This window comes from Oryx dammah, unplaced genomic scaffold (assembly GCF_014754425.2).
Source record: "Oryx dammah isolate SB20612 unplaced genomic scaffold, SCBI_Odam_1.1 HiC_scaffold_17, whole genome shotgun sequence".
Lineage (NCBI taxonomy): Eukaryota > Metazoa > Chordata > Mammalia > Artiodactyla > Bovidae > Oryx > Oryx dammah.
The window spans coordinates 25300361-25317674 of record NW_024070201.1 but is presented as its reverse complement, the minus strand read 5'-3'; the positions used below and the strand labels follow the sequence as shown (position 1 = coordinate 25317674).

Sequence of the window (17314 nt, the reverse complement as noted above, 5' to 3'; positions counted from 1 at the left end):
AGTTGGACACGACTCAGCGACTAAACGACAATACACAGACACTCAAATAATTAGCATTTTTAAAACAGAATGTCACTAGTTCTCATTGATTGTCTCTGATGTGTTCCCCAAACACAAATCTTCCTTTCATGTTTATTTTTCATTTATGTTTACCCTTGTTTCTCCACTGTTTTAGGGAAGGCAAATAATGGAGGGTCTCTCTTTCTCTTGCCCTGTCACATTTTCTTATGGAAATAAGAAAAGAGCCAGGCTCTTGGTGCTTCTGGTAATTTTATTCTAATACAAGCAGCACCCAGATTGTAATTCTGATAACTATTTCAGCTCTTTCTTAAAAAATTAAATTCACAAAACAATTGATTATCAGTTATAAATAGCAAAAACACCATCTGGTTTTCAAAATTGGTTAAATTCATGTAGCTGGAGGAAAAATGTTGGAACTCATTGCTGGCGAGGAGTTCTAGTCCACGAAGCAGAAAATGACGAGCTTTACTATGAGAAAGCCAGAGTAGTCATAACTTGTATTTAGCGGCTGCAGGAATTTTGATACGTTCTTCACATGTTCCATATGTTAAATCGTTTGGCGAGATCTTCAGTGTGAAAGAGCTGAGGGTGGCAGAGGAGTGTGGCTAGTGGATAGGGTTGCAACAGCTTCATCCTAAATTTTCAGTTCTGGTTCTTTCCATGAAGACCTAGCGCTCAAGATGTCCTGTGACCTGGGAAATCGGATGTGCAAGTTCCTCAAACTTATGGCAAGGGTGGCATTTTCTGGTGGAAGTTTCTAAAGCTATTTGTATTCTTCTGGGGAGGTAAGTCATACAGCATTAGCATTTCCTACAGAAATGTCCCATGTTGTTCTTTGCCAACTAGAAATCTGCGTAGGTGTTCATTTGATATGCCAAGAGAATGAAGGGAGATGAAAACACTCCGCATCTTCCAATGTCCCCATACTGTGTTCCTCGTGTGGGAGGGCTGGGCCTGACTAGATTTTCTTGGAGTTACAGCCTCATGAGGAATGCTTTTCCTTAGGAGTATAACGCACTCCTGTTATTTATTTATTTATTTTAAAAAACCACGTTTCTGAGTTGCTGGCATATTTTCACCTTATGTTAAAGATGTAGCTTATTATTCATGCCCTGTAATGTGAAATTTATTCATTCATTTAACAAATATTTATTGAGGCCCAGTATAATACAGTGGTTAATTGCATAAGCTTTGCCTGCACCTCACAAACTTTGACCTTGGGGCAATCACTGAATTTTTCTTCATTTAAAAAATACAAGATGGGAGAGAACACTATGCCATGAGGATTGTTCTAAGGATTAAATGAGATTACTCATGCAAAATACTTAGAACTCTATCAGTGCAAAGTAGTAATAATAATATAGTAAATATAAATTTATACTGACTAATGCTGAAGCTGAAACTCCAATACTTTGGCTGACTGATGCTGAAGCTGAAACTCCAGTACTTTGGCCACCTCATGCGAAGAGTTGACTCATTGGAAAAGACTCTGATGCTGGAGCAGGAGGAGAAGGGGACGACAGAGGATGAGATGGCTGGATGGCATCATCGACTCAATGGACATGAGTTTGAGTGAACTCCAGGAGCTGGTGATGGACAAGGAGGCCTGGCGTGCTGCAATTCATGGGGTCGTCAGACACGACTGAGCGACTGTACTGAACTGAACTGAGGGGTCTAGGTTTACTGGGATATAGGACCTTGAAAACCTGAAACTAAGTTGCTCAGTTGTGTCCGACTCTTTGCAACCCCATGGACTGTAGCCTGCCAGGCTACTCTGTCCATGGAATTCTCCAGGCAAGAATTCTGGAGTGGGTTGCCATTCTCTTCTCCAGGTCATCTTCCCCACCCAGGGATCAAACCTCGGTCTCCTGCATTGCAGGCAGATTCTTAACCATCTGAGCCATGTCTTTCAGCATACATATGGTGTCAGTGTTTTTCTCCTGATCGTGGTGGGACACTGCTTTGCATTTAATCTGATCGAGGTAGCTTTACTTCCGGGGGTGATAAGAACAGGTCGAACTTTGCCGACTGGACATTATCCCAGTGACCATGTGGTGATGGTTTCCAGCCTCCTGTAGTGCTGTCTGCCTGCTGGAGCTTTTTGACTTCTGGAGGACTGCCTGCGGTTCATGTATTAGGGCCTGTAATTACAGAGCAGAATATCCAGGGCTGTGAAGACAGGGCAGTCTTGAAATTAGTTTATGCATAATGGATAATAGGAGGCTGTTTTTAAGTGTAACTCATTTGGTGGGTTGGCAGATCTTGATTTCCTTTTTGATATGTAACATTTATTTATTTATTATTATGTTTTTTTTAGCAAGATGAGGACAGAGGGCTCCTCTAGACTATAGCTCAAGACAGCAATTTACATTCAGTAATCTCTTGGTCATTTAGCCACAGATAATTTGTCATGGTTTGTTTTAGCTGTTGTGATATTGATATTTATTATGCAAATTGTATTTCCTACATCTTATTGTTCTGCATTCTATGAATACTTAAATTATTATAAACCTTTACACTTAATATGGCTCGTCCTTCAATTTGATGCTTGAGCAACAGAGGGTCAGAGCGCACACGATCTTCTAGAGAGGAAGAAAATAAGTAATTAAAAAGCAGACAAACAAGAGAGCCGGCTGCCTGGTTGAGAAGAAAGCAAAGGCAATTTCGGGGAGGGAGAGCGAGTCCGGAGAAGCGAGTCGCTTCAGCCTAGAGCTTCTTTCTCCCAGAGACGCGGGAAGCTCAGAACACCTGTTGGTCCCCAGCCATCTGAGGCGCGAGTAGGGGCAAAGGGGCGGCAAGGGGAGTGGGTTTGAGTCCTGAAGGAAGACGATGGCAGACCCTGTCTTCACATCCCATGCCTCCGCCCTCCACCCCGAAGTCTTCACAGAAAAGATTTTCTGTTGAGTGTGTGTAATCGTAAATATCTAATAATACATGTGCATCATGTAAATTCACATCTGTGACACATATATTAAAGCGAGGTAGGAGGCTTTCAGCATGCTGGGGGGATCCTGAGTCAACCCTCCTCGATCTACCTTTCCCGAGAATCTACCGCAAAGACACCGACTCGAAAATCCGAAAGCCGAATTCCGGCTCCTTTCTCCCAACTATGCCCAAGTCTACCGCTAGGTTGTTGAGCGGGCTCTCCCGCTCTGCCGGACGTGCAAAGCACGCATGCACTTCTCCCAGATTGTTTTGTCAATCCGGGGACCTGCCTTCTCACTCTCTACTCTCGAACAGCCCCCGATTCCCAAAGATCTATTCCTTCGGTGCAAGGTGAGTGACGGAAATTTGCAACGTTTGGTTTCCCGGCCGGTTGCACCCGGTATACCGGGCAGGGGAGCCTCCCAGGGAGATTCTTATCGTCGGTCTCCTGGAGCGATGGCTATAAACATTCCTAATAAAGGTGTACAGGAAGCTAGACCCCGCCCCCGGAGCTGAAGCCCCTTACACGCCAGGGGCCCAGGAGAACACTTTTTCCTGGATCCGGGGGAAGCGAAAACGAATTTTAACATAAACATATTTGCATACGCCCCTCCCCCTGGCCCCGCCCCTAGGTGGCGCGGGCGCGCCGCCGAACGCCAGCGCCAAGGGGAGGGGTGGGGGAGGGGGCGAGTCCTCCGAGAGCCGGGTTCGGCTCGCGGCGACGTGATTGGTCGGCCGGGACTCCGCCTCCAGCGCATGTTATTAGCATCTCATTAGCTGTCCGCTCGGGCTCCGGAGGAAGCCACCGCCGCCAGTCTGAGGCAGGTGCCCGACATGGCGAGTGCTGTGCTGCCGAGCGAACCCCAGTGTGCGGCGGCGGCGGCGGCGGCGGCGGCGGCGACGGCGGCGGCGGCGCCTCCCGGGCTCCGACTCCGGCTTCTGCTGTTGCTCCTCTCTGCCGCGGCACTGATCCCCACAGGTAGGTGTGGGCACTGGCTCGTTGGCCCCCTAAATCTCTTAAGGCGCTCCAGTGGCCGTAGCCATGGAGGGGGGAAACGTTTCCATGACAACCTTCCCCCACTTCCTAAATCCAAATCGGAGGGAGTGTGAAGAGAAAACTCAAGGGCTGAGATGGAAAGGGTTGAGGGGATCGGTAAATCCCCTCTTCCTTGCCCACCTCGGTGCGAATTAGAGCCCTTGGGGATGGCTGCACCCACACCTTTTCTCCCCTGCTTGGTTGCGGAGTGCAGTGAGAATGAGGGGCCCCGGGGGCTAGAGAATATAGGGGAAGGGGGTGGATCGAAGGCACCCCCCGCAAACCTTCCAGACCCTCCCAAACTCGCTTCCATCCCCGTAACTTGTAGGTCTTTCCGCCTCCCAGAGCTGCCCATTCGCCCCCACCTTTCCAGCGGGCCCCCCATTCCCCATCCCCGTAACCTCCCCATGGCTGACTAGCGGCCGCCTCCTGCGCGATTCCTCACTGGTCCACAGGACATCCCGACTCGTCTGGTCTGATCGCTCCCGCTTTCCCCGCGCTTTGCCTTTGCTCCCCTGTCCCCAACCGCTCGCCCCTCGTGTCTCCCTCCAGCAGGATCGCGGCCCCCCCGCCCCCTCTGCCTGGCTGCGGGCTTCCTTGGCTGGGCTCCAGGCAGGGAAAGTTCCCCGGGCCCGGCCCCATGGAGAGGGGGGGCGGTTGCTGTCGCCGCCTCTGCGGGCAGAAGCGGGAGTCCGCAACCCGCCTGCCCCACGGCGTCCTCCGCCGCTAGTAGGGACACCGGATTTCCAGCTCGCCTGTCATTTTCGGCAGCTCGGGGGTGGTGGAGGGAGCATTCGCGGCCTCTGCGGCCAGTCGGGCACCCTGCGGGCCTCCCGGCGCCCTCTGTGTGCGGAGCGGTCTTGGGAATTTGCCCAGGGGCGGCTCTGCACGCCCGGCTCCTTCCCTGAAGACGCCGAGCACTCGGCAAGGAGCACGCTGTGTGGCTGCCCGTGTGCGCGGCGCGTTGGCGCGGTCGGGAAAGAAGAGGGCAGTGTTTGCTTTTGCTAACAAAAGGGAGCCGGAGCTCTTCCCCAGCGGAGAGCCGAGCCGTGCTGCACCCTGCCTCCCCTTCCCGCCACCGCCGCGCTCCGCGGCCGCGCGGCGTCCCCGCGCCCCTGGCCGCCCGCCGCGGGCCGGGAGCGGGAAGCCAGGACTCCCATGCTCAGGGCTGTGGGGGCGGGGAGGTGCTGGAGGGGCTGCAGCAGGGCTCGGCGCCTGCAAAGCCCCTCACAGCTCCGGAGCCGCAGGACCCGCGAGCAACAAGTGGCGGAGGACGCCGAGAGCTCAGCCCCCACCTGCGGAACCCCCGATCCGGGCGGGCGCAGCTCTGGGGGCCACGGTGCGGCTCCCGGGGCGCTTCTCCACTTGGGCTGTGCCTTTTGTTTACACGCTAGAGGACACACAGTTACGTAAACACCGCAGGAGACACGCCGTAGGAAATTGGGAGATCTGCGGAGCGCTAGCTCTGGATTTGGGGGGAATGCTGGGGTGCTTGCTTACCCCACTCCCCGGACAGGTCTGCAACGGAACTCGGCTTGGGAAACCTATCGGGGATCCATTGGGGTGGAAATCTGGCGGCACCTTCAGTTCCAGAGCTGAGGATTTTTTCGTCCCTGCCACTGTCTCCGGATGTTGTTTATGTTTTTCCACTGTGAATTCTTAATTTATGAGTTACGGGATAATTGGGTTCAGCCGATGCCGTTGTGGTTACAACTTAATTTCGGGTGAGGTCTCTGACTGGATGGGTTCAATAAAATGTTCCTGAACGAGATCCCGCTGCTGCTGCATTGTAAAAAGCGCCAGTGCTGTTTAAACGTGAGCGTGAGTACAGGCTCAATAACTGGTGCATAATAAAGGCAACAATAGACTTGTATTGGCTGCAAAAAAAAAAAAAAAAAGGCGGGGTGTGGGGAGCGCTGGCCAGGGATATTGGTTTTGGAGTAAAAATGGGAGCCGTGCAATGCCGCTGGGCAGCAGAACAGGATCAGATTATACCTCCTCTGTCCAGCCTGCTCATTGAAGGCTCGGGGTAGTAGCGGCAGTACTATATTTGTAAGTATCTCGCGGTAAGAAGTCGCCTTCCCCAGCGAGGGCTGTATGCTGACTTGGAAAGGAGCGGTCTGGAGCTCAACCGTGCATGTCAAAGCTACAGGAAAACTCTGTTGCCAGTTACCGTGGAAGCAGCTTCTTGCTCTTGTGTGCATCCCTGTTTGTACGCTGGTCATCAGATTGTGTTCAAATTAGAAAGTAATTGGGTTTGATCTGTAGTGAGGGGGTGAGACAACTTTCTTTTTTTCTTTGTTTTTAACGTGTATTTTGGTTCTCAGTTTGAGAAGGGGTTTTGGCCTAACCCCAGGTCCTAGACCCAGAGAGTAGATTTCAGGTGGGGACCCAGGGACTTCTCTTCCTCACTCTTCTTACTTTCAGCTTTCTCCGAAGTCTCCAGTTCCTACTCCAGGATTAGAGAAACCTGTTGGCATTGCCTTTGAACTTCATTAGGTTTGTTTCATTCACAGCCTCACTGGGGTAGCCACCCAGGGCTATTGTGCAGTGGGGTCCGGGTTCTCTCTTCCCCTGTAACTGAACCCATCTATCCCCTGGAGAAAATCTCCCATCCTTCCTGTGGTGTTTGGAAGAAATGGATGTTAATGGAATGCAGCTAAAATGGGATCATCAAAGCTCAGTCAGTGTAAATCATGACCGTTAGGTTTGGGGTGCTGGCATGCTATTGTTTTTGACCCTCAGTGAGCCCCTGGTTGGTCACCCTCCTTTTCCCTTTTTCAGCTGTAGAAAGGATAGCCAATGGGTAGGGGTGTGTAGTCTCCTGGGGACCCCAGGGGCTGAGTTTTTGCTTGTCGTAGCCTGTTGGGGCTTGTGTACTGGGGGAGGTTAGGGACTTTACAAAAGTGCTGCCCTGCTATTGTCGCCTTTCCCTGCATCAAATCCAGTAGCTGCGGGAGGGACTCACACTTGTCTGTGATAGCTTTGATAAAATATCCCTCATTAATGCCACTTTATATTTACAGTGTGTCACTGGAGACGCACAAGGCTTCATTTAGTGACTTGTGTGACGAGACAAGCTTGCATTATTTGCCTGGGACATTTTGGTGGAACAAGAGACCCATTGAGCAATCTTTTGAAATGAACAAATACGGAAAAGGGGGGGAAGAAAAGAGCAGGCAGTGCTCCGGAACAAAGAGCTTTATTCATATGGATGTTGTACATGCTTTATCCAGTTTTCCCCAATGGCCCTCCTGGGAAAGGGGAGTGGGACAGGGAAGAGCCAAGGCAGGACACTGGCGCTTCCTCTCTGGTTTCCTGACTTCATATTCTTTTCCGACTTGGTCCTCGGCTCCCTGGACTCCCTGCCTGCTCTGCTCAGCTCGCTTGGTTCCCTCTAAAACCCCCGAAGGTAATGGTTTCCTGGGTCTAAAAGGGAGATTTTGAAACACTTTCTCCCAGCTCTGCATTTAAGCGGAAGAAAGTGGAAGCTACCTGTTGAGATGGATGGTTGTTGGTGGATATATTGGTTGAATGGAAAGAGATATCACTTTTCTATGACATGAGTCAGAAAGTGGTTGATAGTGACTGTCACACGGGTAAGAGGTCTTGCAATTATAGTGTTAGCCTTATTATTTATTTTGAAAGAAATGCTTTGAAAACTAAAATCCAAAGTTTTCATGATCATGGAAGGTGCTTTTGGAGTTTTCAGTGCCTTTTGCCCATACCTGGTACATTTTGGCCTTAAACATAAGTGAGGTTTTTTTAAAAAATTATTCCTTGGTCTATATTGCTAAGTGATTTTCTGGCTTTAAAAACTTTATAATATTGCTGTGAATATAAACGCAATCTCTCGGTTTCTGGTTTCTGTGTGTGATATTTTGATGCTTAACTGGCCACTTAGAATTTACATTTTAAAAATGGTTTTGTGTGTGCCTGCGTGTTAACAAAAGGCCCATTTTTATGCAGGGGAATCTCTTAAATTGGGTCTAACGAATCAATGCTATGATTTGAATGGAAATTTACCAGCATATGAAGAAATTTTATGAGAAAGAAATCCAAAGGATTCAAATATTGTATGTCTTTCTTGGGAAGAATAGTACTGACCATCACGCTGGGCATTTTTAACAGAAAATCCAGGACAGAAAGGAGAAATCACACAGCGACATCTGTTGCAGTATAGAAAATTTGCTGCTTTGAGTTGTAAGCAATTAGTCCCGTATAAGCACCTGATGATATCAGTTAGCCTGTGTGTGCATGCGTTTGTGTGTACTCACACAAATATGTATACAGACACATGCATGTGTGTATATATATGCACTTATACAGAAGTTCACCCAGTATTCATAGTCAGTCATATTTAAAATTATTTAATAGAAACTTGTAACATTTTAACGCAAGGTTCTTTTTCTTCATATCACCTGTTGAGGAATCAGAGTGTCTTACAGTCATGGAATTTTGGAAGGGAATTAGAAATCATCGGTAAAATCTCATTATTTTGCAGTGTGGGAGCCAAAGCCCAAAGAAGGAAGGACGACTGAACTGAGGCTAAGTTAGCTATGCTTCCTGGACGAGGAGCTGGTCTCCTGATGTCCAGCCTGTGAACTGTCTCTGCCATCTCCCAGCAAGGATGTCCAGTAAGGAATTTGCATTGTGGGTTAGCCAGCATCGTTGGCAGGAAGAGTTTGTATTCTGAAGGCAACAGGAATAATTGTTGTTCTCGGTAATAAACTAATGGATCAGAGGTGTAATCTCTGGGTAGAAAGGGCCAGTTTTTGGTAAGGTTGTCTGTGGTGTTGACAAGTGAATTTGAAACCTGTGGACTTTATCTGGCAGCCACCATGTGAATGTTGTTCAAAGCACCTGTGGAGGGGAGAACTCTGGATTTGTATTGCGGTCCTAAGTCAGATACGTGAAAACTAGGCTTTACAGAAGCTTCAGCTTTAGACTTTTAAGCTTCTGTTTTGTCATTTCAAGGAGTAATGTTAACAGTTGAACTGGTTCCATGTAACTAAAGAATAAAGGAACGGCCCTTAAGAACAAAAAAGGCATCTTTGATTTTCTTACCGGGTACTTGTCCTTTGCATTAAGCCTGGGACAAAGCTGAGAATTTCTTAAAGACAAAAATTATGTTATTGTTGCAAGATGACCTTTTTTATGTTGATTGTATTTTCTTTTATTTTTTCACTTTATTATGGAAAATTTCAATTATACAAAAAGGAGAAAGAATGCCATATTAATCCTCTGTGCAAATCATATGGTTTGATAATTATTTACTCATGGTCCATCAACCTTCCATATACCCCCTCCCCGTCCCAGGTAATTTTAAACAAATCCTGCATATCCTACCAGTTCTTCCATAAATTACTTTAGAACGAATCTCTTTAAGATACGGCTCTTCCTGTACACCCGAAAGCACGGTATCATTAGCTGAATGTACGTTTTATCCACTGGTAGAAGTTTCGCCCTAGTCTTGCTGCACCCAGGAAGGTGGAGTGAAGGCTTGATATAGTGGGTAGGAGCTGAGGCAGGCAGTAGAGAAGCCAGAGCGTGATTACGTGATTACCGCCTGCACTGAGGAGACCTTTTCGTGTGGTTTGGTTTATTTTGAGCAAGGTTTTGTTTGGATCGGATAAGATGAGTTTTATTGTTGTGTAAATATGGTTGTGTAAATATGCAGTAATTGCAGCTAATCCCTCAACTGTGGCAAGCTATGGAAATCACCCTTGGCGAGATTGGCCATTTCTAGACTTTCTCATAATGAATACTTTGCATTGGAAGACTTCTGTAGGAAAGGCTATTTTAGTTTGATGGCTGTGAGATACCCTCATTCTGTATATTTTTCTTTAAATGTCTCCGTGGTATAAATGCCTTGGCGTTTTGTGAATATATGGCTTAAAAGAAGAAAAAAATGTTTTTTTGGATTAGCTAAGTGCTAATTTCAGCTTCTTTTCAAAATGCCTTCTTTGGTGTGGGAAACCCATCCGGAGCTGTAAGTATTTGGGCTTTGTTTTTGTAGAATGAGGGTACTGGGTGGTAGGAAGAGAAAATGTTAACTGTTTTTACTTCTCAGTATTTGTCCATTAATTTAAAATGTAAATTACAAATTTCAGCTAGAAATGTTCGAATATTTCGGTGTTAATTTCGGAACTTTTTTGGTTTCTCGGAAAACAGGTTGGTTCCATTTCCCAAGGTTGTTGAAATGTGAGGGTGTGTGTGTGTGTGTGTGTGTCTTTTATTTAATTTAATTTTAAAAATTACTTTTTACTGGAGTATTGTTGCTTTATAATGTATTATTTTCTGCTTTACAGCAAAGCGAATCAGCTATACGTATATCCTCTTTTTTTTTTGGATTTCCTTCCCATTTATATCACTGCAGAGCATTAAAGTAGAGTTTCCTGTGCTAACTAATGAGTAGATTCTCATTAGTTATCCTACTCAGTGTGTGTGTGTCTTTTAAGAGCTTCTTACTGAAATGTTTTTAACGTAGACTATAAATCTGAAGCATTTGGGTTTTTGGTTTCCAGCCAAACAAGTAATTACACATGAGATGGTTGGGTTGGGTGTGGTTGGAGCAGCCTTGGCCAGGTAAAACCCACCTCCTGTACCCCTTTTCTGAGTTGGCCTGGGCACCAGAAAAGCACAAAGGAATGCCTACATTCAGGGTTTGGGGAGCACCACCAAAATCGAATAAAAAGCCTTTGTTTGGAAACCATCGATGAAGGAAGGAACCCACTGGAATGTTTGTAATTACAAGTGGCACCTCCTTGTTTAAATTTCAGAAGCCACAGTTTCTTTTTCAGAGATTTAAATTGCAGGTTCTAGCCAGCAGCTGCTGTTGTGGTTAATGGGCACTTTCTCTTTGAAGATCTTCCAGTGCTGGTTCTCAAAAGCTTTGGAGCAGTTGGCCTTGAACTAGGGTTAGAAGAAAGGGAGATGGAGGTATTTATATACATGCACAGCAAAAGTGACATGTGGCCTTTACTATTACTCAAAAGAGGAACTTGACGGTAAGGTTTCAAGAAAGACGAGCAGGAAGGAAAAAATCTATTATGACTGACAGGTGTCTTGAATGGGGTGATTATCTTATGAGAGATGTAGGGTGGGGGAAATGTTTCTTTCAGTAGATGTTTTACTGGAATATAGTCATTTGACCCAACATTTTGATCTAGATATTTCAGAAATGTTAAATAGGCTTGAAATGAAAGTGCTCTGATATATATTTAAATGCTACTCAGTGTTTGAAGTTGATATTCTAGTGACATGGACTTTTAAAAATGCTTAGAGTAAGTAGCTTACTCTTGGCAGTCTTCCGTGGTAAGGTAGGCAGGTACTCTAAATCCTCTTGAGCCATCCCTCACTAGACGGCAACATCAAGTTAGAATTAAGTTATGAGGTCCCCCAAGGGGGCAGGGAGGAATCTGCCTAAAAACGAAAGGTTCCCAGGCTCCATCTCTCCTTTTGTCTGTAGCACATCTCCACTTGGCTAGCAGTAATCTAGAAGTTAACATGTCAGAAATTGAACCTTTCATCCTACGTCTCAACTTTCCTCAGAGTCTCTATTACTGCCAATGAATGACACCATTGTCATCCTGGTCTCCAAGACCCTGAAATTTGGAGTCTTCCTTTTCTCTTCCTTAGCTTTCACCCTTGGACAGAAACAATATGGGATAAAATGGGGCTGATTATTTCTCTACTATATTTTCGGGACGCCTTTAACGTCCTCTCCAAACCACATTTTACTAGCAGAAGCTCCCTACTGATTTCCCTACTCCCAGCCTCTGTGAGTCAGAATTTAAGTCCACCTTCTATGACTGTGGGGTTCCCTGGTGGCTCAGTGGTTAAGAATCAGCCTACCAGTGCAGGAGACATGGGTCGGGAAGATCCCTGGAGAAGGAAATGGCAGTCTACTCCAGTATTCTTGCCTGGGAAATAGCATGGACAGAGGAGCCTGGTGGGCTGCAGTCCGCAGGATTGCAAAAGGGTTGTACTCGACTTAGTGCCTAAACAACAGCCGCAGCTGTAGTTTTTTCCTGGACAGGATCGTGACACTGCCCCAGCAGAAAACCTAATCTCACATTCTTGCTCCTTGCACCAGATTCAGAATCCACACTGTTTTGTCTTTAGGTTGTTCCTTCCTCACTTGCTCTTTCACTCCTTCTCTAACTGCCCTCGTTTTTTATTACTTTTCAGCCCAATCCTGATGAGACTGGAAGACTGGTGATTCTCCAGTGAAACCGAGGAAGAAAGTGGTTCCACTGATCAGCCTTCAGCTGGTTGCCTTTGTATAAATCTGCTCTCTGTTCAGTTTTTCTCTTAACTCTTTTGGATTATAATTGTAGGACGGCTGAATCCCTTTGCCCACCTTGAGAATAAATCTCTTTCCTTTGCATCTTCCAGTTTAACTAATACGTGCTTATCTAAAATGTATGCCGACACAGACGTTTCTTTTTCTGCTTTACAGGTGTAGACATGACTATTTCGTTCCAGTAAGCCACAGTGTGTAGATATTATCACCAATATATTAATGAAAAATTTAAACCTTAGAATGCTGAAAGTGTATTATGCCTGTTTGGCAATGCGTGTTGGAATACGGACATTTACTATAGCTTGAAAAGAGCATAATTGAATTAACAAATTACAAGCTGGCTAAGTTAAGATTTTTGGGCAAAATGTTAAGCCTTGAGGAGCTGAAGACTTTGGAAGAGTCAGAGTCAGGGGGCTTCGTCTGGAACTGCTGACTTGGCCCACATGAGATCAGCCTCCCTGAAGATTCCAAAAGACACAGCCTTAGAGGAGCAACAGGTGCTCATGCTTTTGGTGCTATGTCAGTTATTAAGAAGTTCCTACCCCAGGGAGCCAGAAGGAAGTGCACTAAAACCCAGATCTTTGCAGCCCCATGGACTATGTCATCCACTGAATTCTCCAGGCCAGAATACTGGAGTGGGTAGCAGTTACTTTCTCCAGGGGATCTTCCCAAGGCAGGGATTGAACCCAGGTCCCCCTCATTACAGGCAAATTCTTTACCAGCTGAGTCACCAGGGAAGCCCAAGAATACTGGAGTGGGTAGCCTACCCCTTCTCCAGGGGATCTTCCCAACTCAGAAATTGAACTGGGGTCTCCTGCATTGCAGGTGGATTCTTTACCAGCTGAGCTACCAGGGAAGCCCAGGTCTTTATTAGCTAACATTAGCGTTGACTTTGGGAGCAGCACTGCCTTTCTAAACACAGGCTTCTCCTTCTATGAAGGCTGATCGCATTTTAGTTGATTACATCCAGGTTGAATTGTTATTGGCTTAAGAAAAAAAATGAAATCTTTCTCAGTCTAACTGCTAAACTTGTTATCTGAAGGATCTTTGCAAAGCTTTTATCTGATACGAATATCTGCCACAGCTCTTCTCTTATTTTTTTTTTCCCCTCAGCTGGTATCCTGCCTCTGCAGAGTTCAGTTTTTGCTACTGGAAGGCTTTGTAGCACGAGAATTCAGTGATACGAATACTTGATTATCATGGAGTATTTGGGAACAGTCTTGGGGGAAAAGGTTGTATGTCAGATGTGGTATGTATTTGGCTGTTTGTTGATTATCAGCCTGGGATAAGCCGAGCCGTGCAGAGGTTACTACACACCATCAGCTTCTGAATAGAAGAGGACCTTGCTTCTTGCAGAAACACTTAAATAAGGAAAGCTTCGAAGATACGGAGGGAAAAAACAAGTTAATTCAGTCCTAAATTACTGCTCAAATGGTTTTATCTCTGAGGTTTGAATAGAGATTAGCTTAAATGACACTGAACTTCACTTTTCCTTGTGCATATCTTGTGGGCATCATTGTGAAGAGACCTTTCTTTTAGTTTTGTTAGTAATCACATGAATGTTAGTTGTTGTTTGTTTCCTTTTCCTGAAGCAAATCTCTCTATCTCTGGGCCGGGTTGGCAAAAGAATACCCGGTTTAGGTTACAGAACAGTATAAACCTAGTGCTTTTGCTTATGTGCTAAAAACAGCCTATCCTACAGGGTGTTACAGATAAAATAAGATCACAGATATAAGTGTTCTTGACAAGGAAGTATTTTATATATATGGCTTTTATTAGAACAGCCATGGTTTAGTGATGGGCATTATGTTTCTGGCTACTATTACTACTAATCACATTTGTAAATCCCTCACACATTTGAGACTATTGAAAAATTCTGTGCTGAAAGGATTAATTCAGGATGTAGTCAACTGTCTCTAAGGTGAAACTGAAGAATAAGGTGGCAGTAAGATTAAGATCAGAGAAAGCAATGGCACCCCACTCCAGTACTCCTGCCTGGAAAATCCCATGGACGGAGGAGCCTGGAAGGCTGCAGTCCATGGGGTCGCTGAGGGACAGACACGACTGAGCGACTTCACTTTCACTTTTCACTTTCATGCACTGGAGAAGGAAATGGCAACCCACTCCAGTGTTCTTGCCTGGAGAATCCCAGGGACGGGGGAGCCTGGTGGGCTGCCGTCTATGGGGTCACACAGAGTCGGACACAAGTGACTTAGCAGCAGCAGCAGCAAGATTAAGATCCCACCCAGAGTTGAATGGTTTTTGGAAGTAAATAGAATTATCCAGTCACCTTGGAGAAATAGACAGTGATTGTAATCTCAAGTTTTGGGTACTTTTAACACAGACGAGACTTTGTGATTTTACTTACTCCCTGTATTTTATATATTATATTTAAATCAAGAACTTGTATTTCTGTAGCTAAACCATAAGGCACTTGGTAGAAAAATGAGAATTTAAAAATTATTGTGAACTCAAGTTTTTATACCAGGCATTGTCTTTGGTGCAGTCATCGTGGGGTATGCTGACTCCTGACGGATATGGTTGCATTTTATTCTCAGTTTTTATTTTGAAAACTGTCAAAACCACAGGAAAGTAGAAAGTATAAAGAATGCTTGTACACTCCTTGCTTAGTTCATCAACTGTCAACATTTTGCTCATTTGTTTTATCTCTAGCTCTCTAAATAATGTATCCACATATCTTTTTTTTGTTGTTGTTGTTTTTCTGAACCATCTGAAAGCAAGTTGCAGGCATAGTAACATGTCATCTTGAATACTTCAGCATGAGATTCCTGAGAATAGGAACATTTTCCTCCTCAACCTCATTACATTCAAGACATTTAATATTCACTGTTATTATTTGGGCTTCCCTGGTGGCTCAGACGGTAAAGAGTCAGCCTGCCATGCAGGAGACCCAGGTTCAATCCCTAGGTCAGGAAGATTTCCTGGAGAAGGAAATGACAACCCACTCCAGTATTCTGGCCTGGGAGGTCCCATGGACAGAGGAGCCTGACGGGCTACAGCTCATGTGGTTACAAAGAGTCGGACACGACTGAGTGACTAAGCACAGCACAAGAGTAGCATTATTGTTTAATGTCTAGTCCATATTCAAACTTCCCCAGTTATCCCATTAATATTCTTTATCTGTTTCTTTGTCCTTCATGGTCTAAACTCCATCAGAGATCACATATTGGATATGGTTTTCATGTCTCTTTTTCTTTTAATCTAGAACCATTCCCTGCCTTTCAATTTTTATTTTTTTGGTTAAGATTCTTTAAAGGAGTGTGTGTGTGTGTGTTTGTGGCCGGGGGGGTGGTGGTGGTGGGGTGGGTGGTGGTGCGGGGCGGATGTCTTCCATGGCATTGACATTTTGTTGAATCCAGATCTGCTGTTTTGTAGAATGTCCCATGGTTCTATGGATTGTTTTCTTGTTTCCTCATAGTTCTATTCAGACTGTAACCCTAAGCAAGAACATTGCACGGCTGGTGTTGCCGCTTTTTAACATCACATCAAAAGGGACATAATTGCAGTTTGTCCTGATTTTCGTGCTGACAGGTTTGATCCCTTGGCTAACTGTATGTTTAATCACTTGGTGGAAGTGGATTTACAGAATTTTTCACTTCTGTCCCTTTGTCATTAATAAGTAATTTGTGGGATATTTTGAGATGGAAGATTCTGTTCTCAAACAGTTCGTGTAGTGGTTTTAGCTGCATTGATAAACCTTGTCTAAATCAAGTATTGCACCAGTGTTTAAAAAATTGTACTTTTTCTAATTGTCATTCCTCTGCATTGGGTAGAGGCCTTCTTGAGTAAAGAAGAGTTTGCCTTACCCTCACTCTCTCTCTCTTTTTAAAAAATCAGAAGTGAAGTGAAGTCGCTCAGTCGTGTCCGACCCTTTGCGACCCCGTGGACTGTAGCCCACCAGGCTCCTCCGTCCATAGGATTCTCCAGGCAAGAATACTGGAGTGGGTTGCCATTTCCTTCTCCAGGGGAATCTTCCCAACCCAGGGATCGAACCCGGGTCTCCCGCATTGCAGGCAGACGCTTTAACCTCTTGGCCAGACAGAACCCCTTCATTCTGACTCTTGTATCCTTTTGACTTATGTCTATTGATTTTTAAGTTCTTTCTTATTTTAGGTCACAAGAAGATGTCCAAGCTCACCTTGTCTTTTCCCTGTTCCAGATCTGGAATCAGCTGTTTACCCGAGAAGTCATGGGTCCTTTTAGTGAGTGTGTGAAAAAGTGAAACTGTAGCCAATCAAGCTCCTTTGTCCATGGAATTCTCCAGGCAAGAATACTGGAGTGGGCAGCTGTTCCCTTCTCCAAGGGCTCTTCCCCATCCAGGGATTGAACCCTGGTCTCCTTCATTGCAAGCGAATTTTTTACTGTCTGAGCCATGAGGGAAGCCCCTCCTTTTAGTGGAGAAATGGTATTTAGATACCAAAGAGTTGTTTTCATTGTAGTTGACTTGTTTCAGTGGACAGAACTAGGAGATTACATGTATATTTATTATTATATGAATAAATTTACGTATCTATCTAAAAACATTTTTAATTTATACTTATTTATTTAAATGATGAGTTCATACTGATGTCTTCAATTCTAGTGTAAGACTAAGATTTTTTCTTCCTTTCTCTCATTCCTTATTTGTATTTTTTCCCCATGGTGTGAACCTTGGTTCCTAGCCGTATCAGTGTCTTAAAATTAATGCAAAAATAGTTTTGGAATTACTCCACAGTGAACAAGGTAAACAACAAAACTACCAAGTGAAGCTGAAGATTTTTGCCATTCTTTTTGCCTTTAAAATAGATTCTTTCCATCTTTGAAGGTTGGCGATCAGAGTACTATGTTCACAAGTTCACAAATTAGTTCCTTCTACGTGTGTGAGATCAATGAGATGTATACTTAGGAGCATTAGTTTCTGTTTCTGTTAAATTTTAGTGTGTTACCTATCCTTTTTGATTTAGTTTTTTATGTTGAGTATATAAATTATTACCATGGCTTGAAAATCAAAACTGTATAAAGAA

At 45.0% G+C, this 17314-nt stretch overlaps 1 protein-coding gene across 6 annotated transcripts in view; it reads left to right on the top strand.

Moving 5' to 3' along the window:
* Nucleotides 1–3759: 3759 nt before the first annotated feature.
* Nucleotides 3760–17314, top strand: part of CADM1 (cell adhesion molecule 1) — a 353309-nt gene continuing 339754 nt past the window's right edge. For all 6 annotated transcript variants that reach the window (XM_040258046.1, XM_040258045.1, XM_040258043.1 and 3 more), the window contains exon 1: nt 3760–3925. In XM_040258046.1, coding sequence (XP_040113980.1) covers nt 3781–3925 — 145 coding nt within the window. In that variant the 5' untranslated portion in view covers nt 3760–3780. The remainder of the gene's footprint in view (nt 3926–17314) is intronic.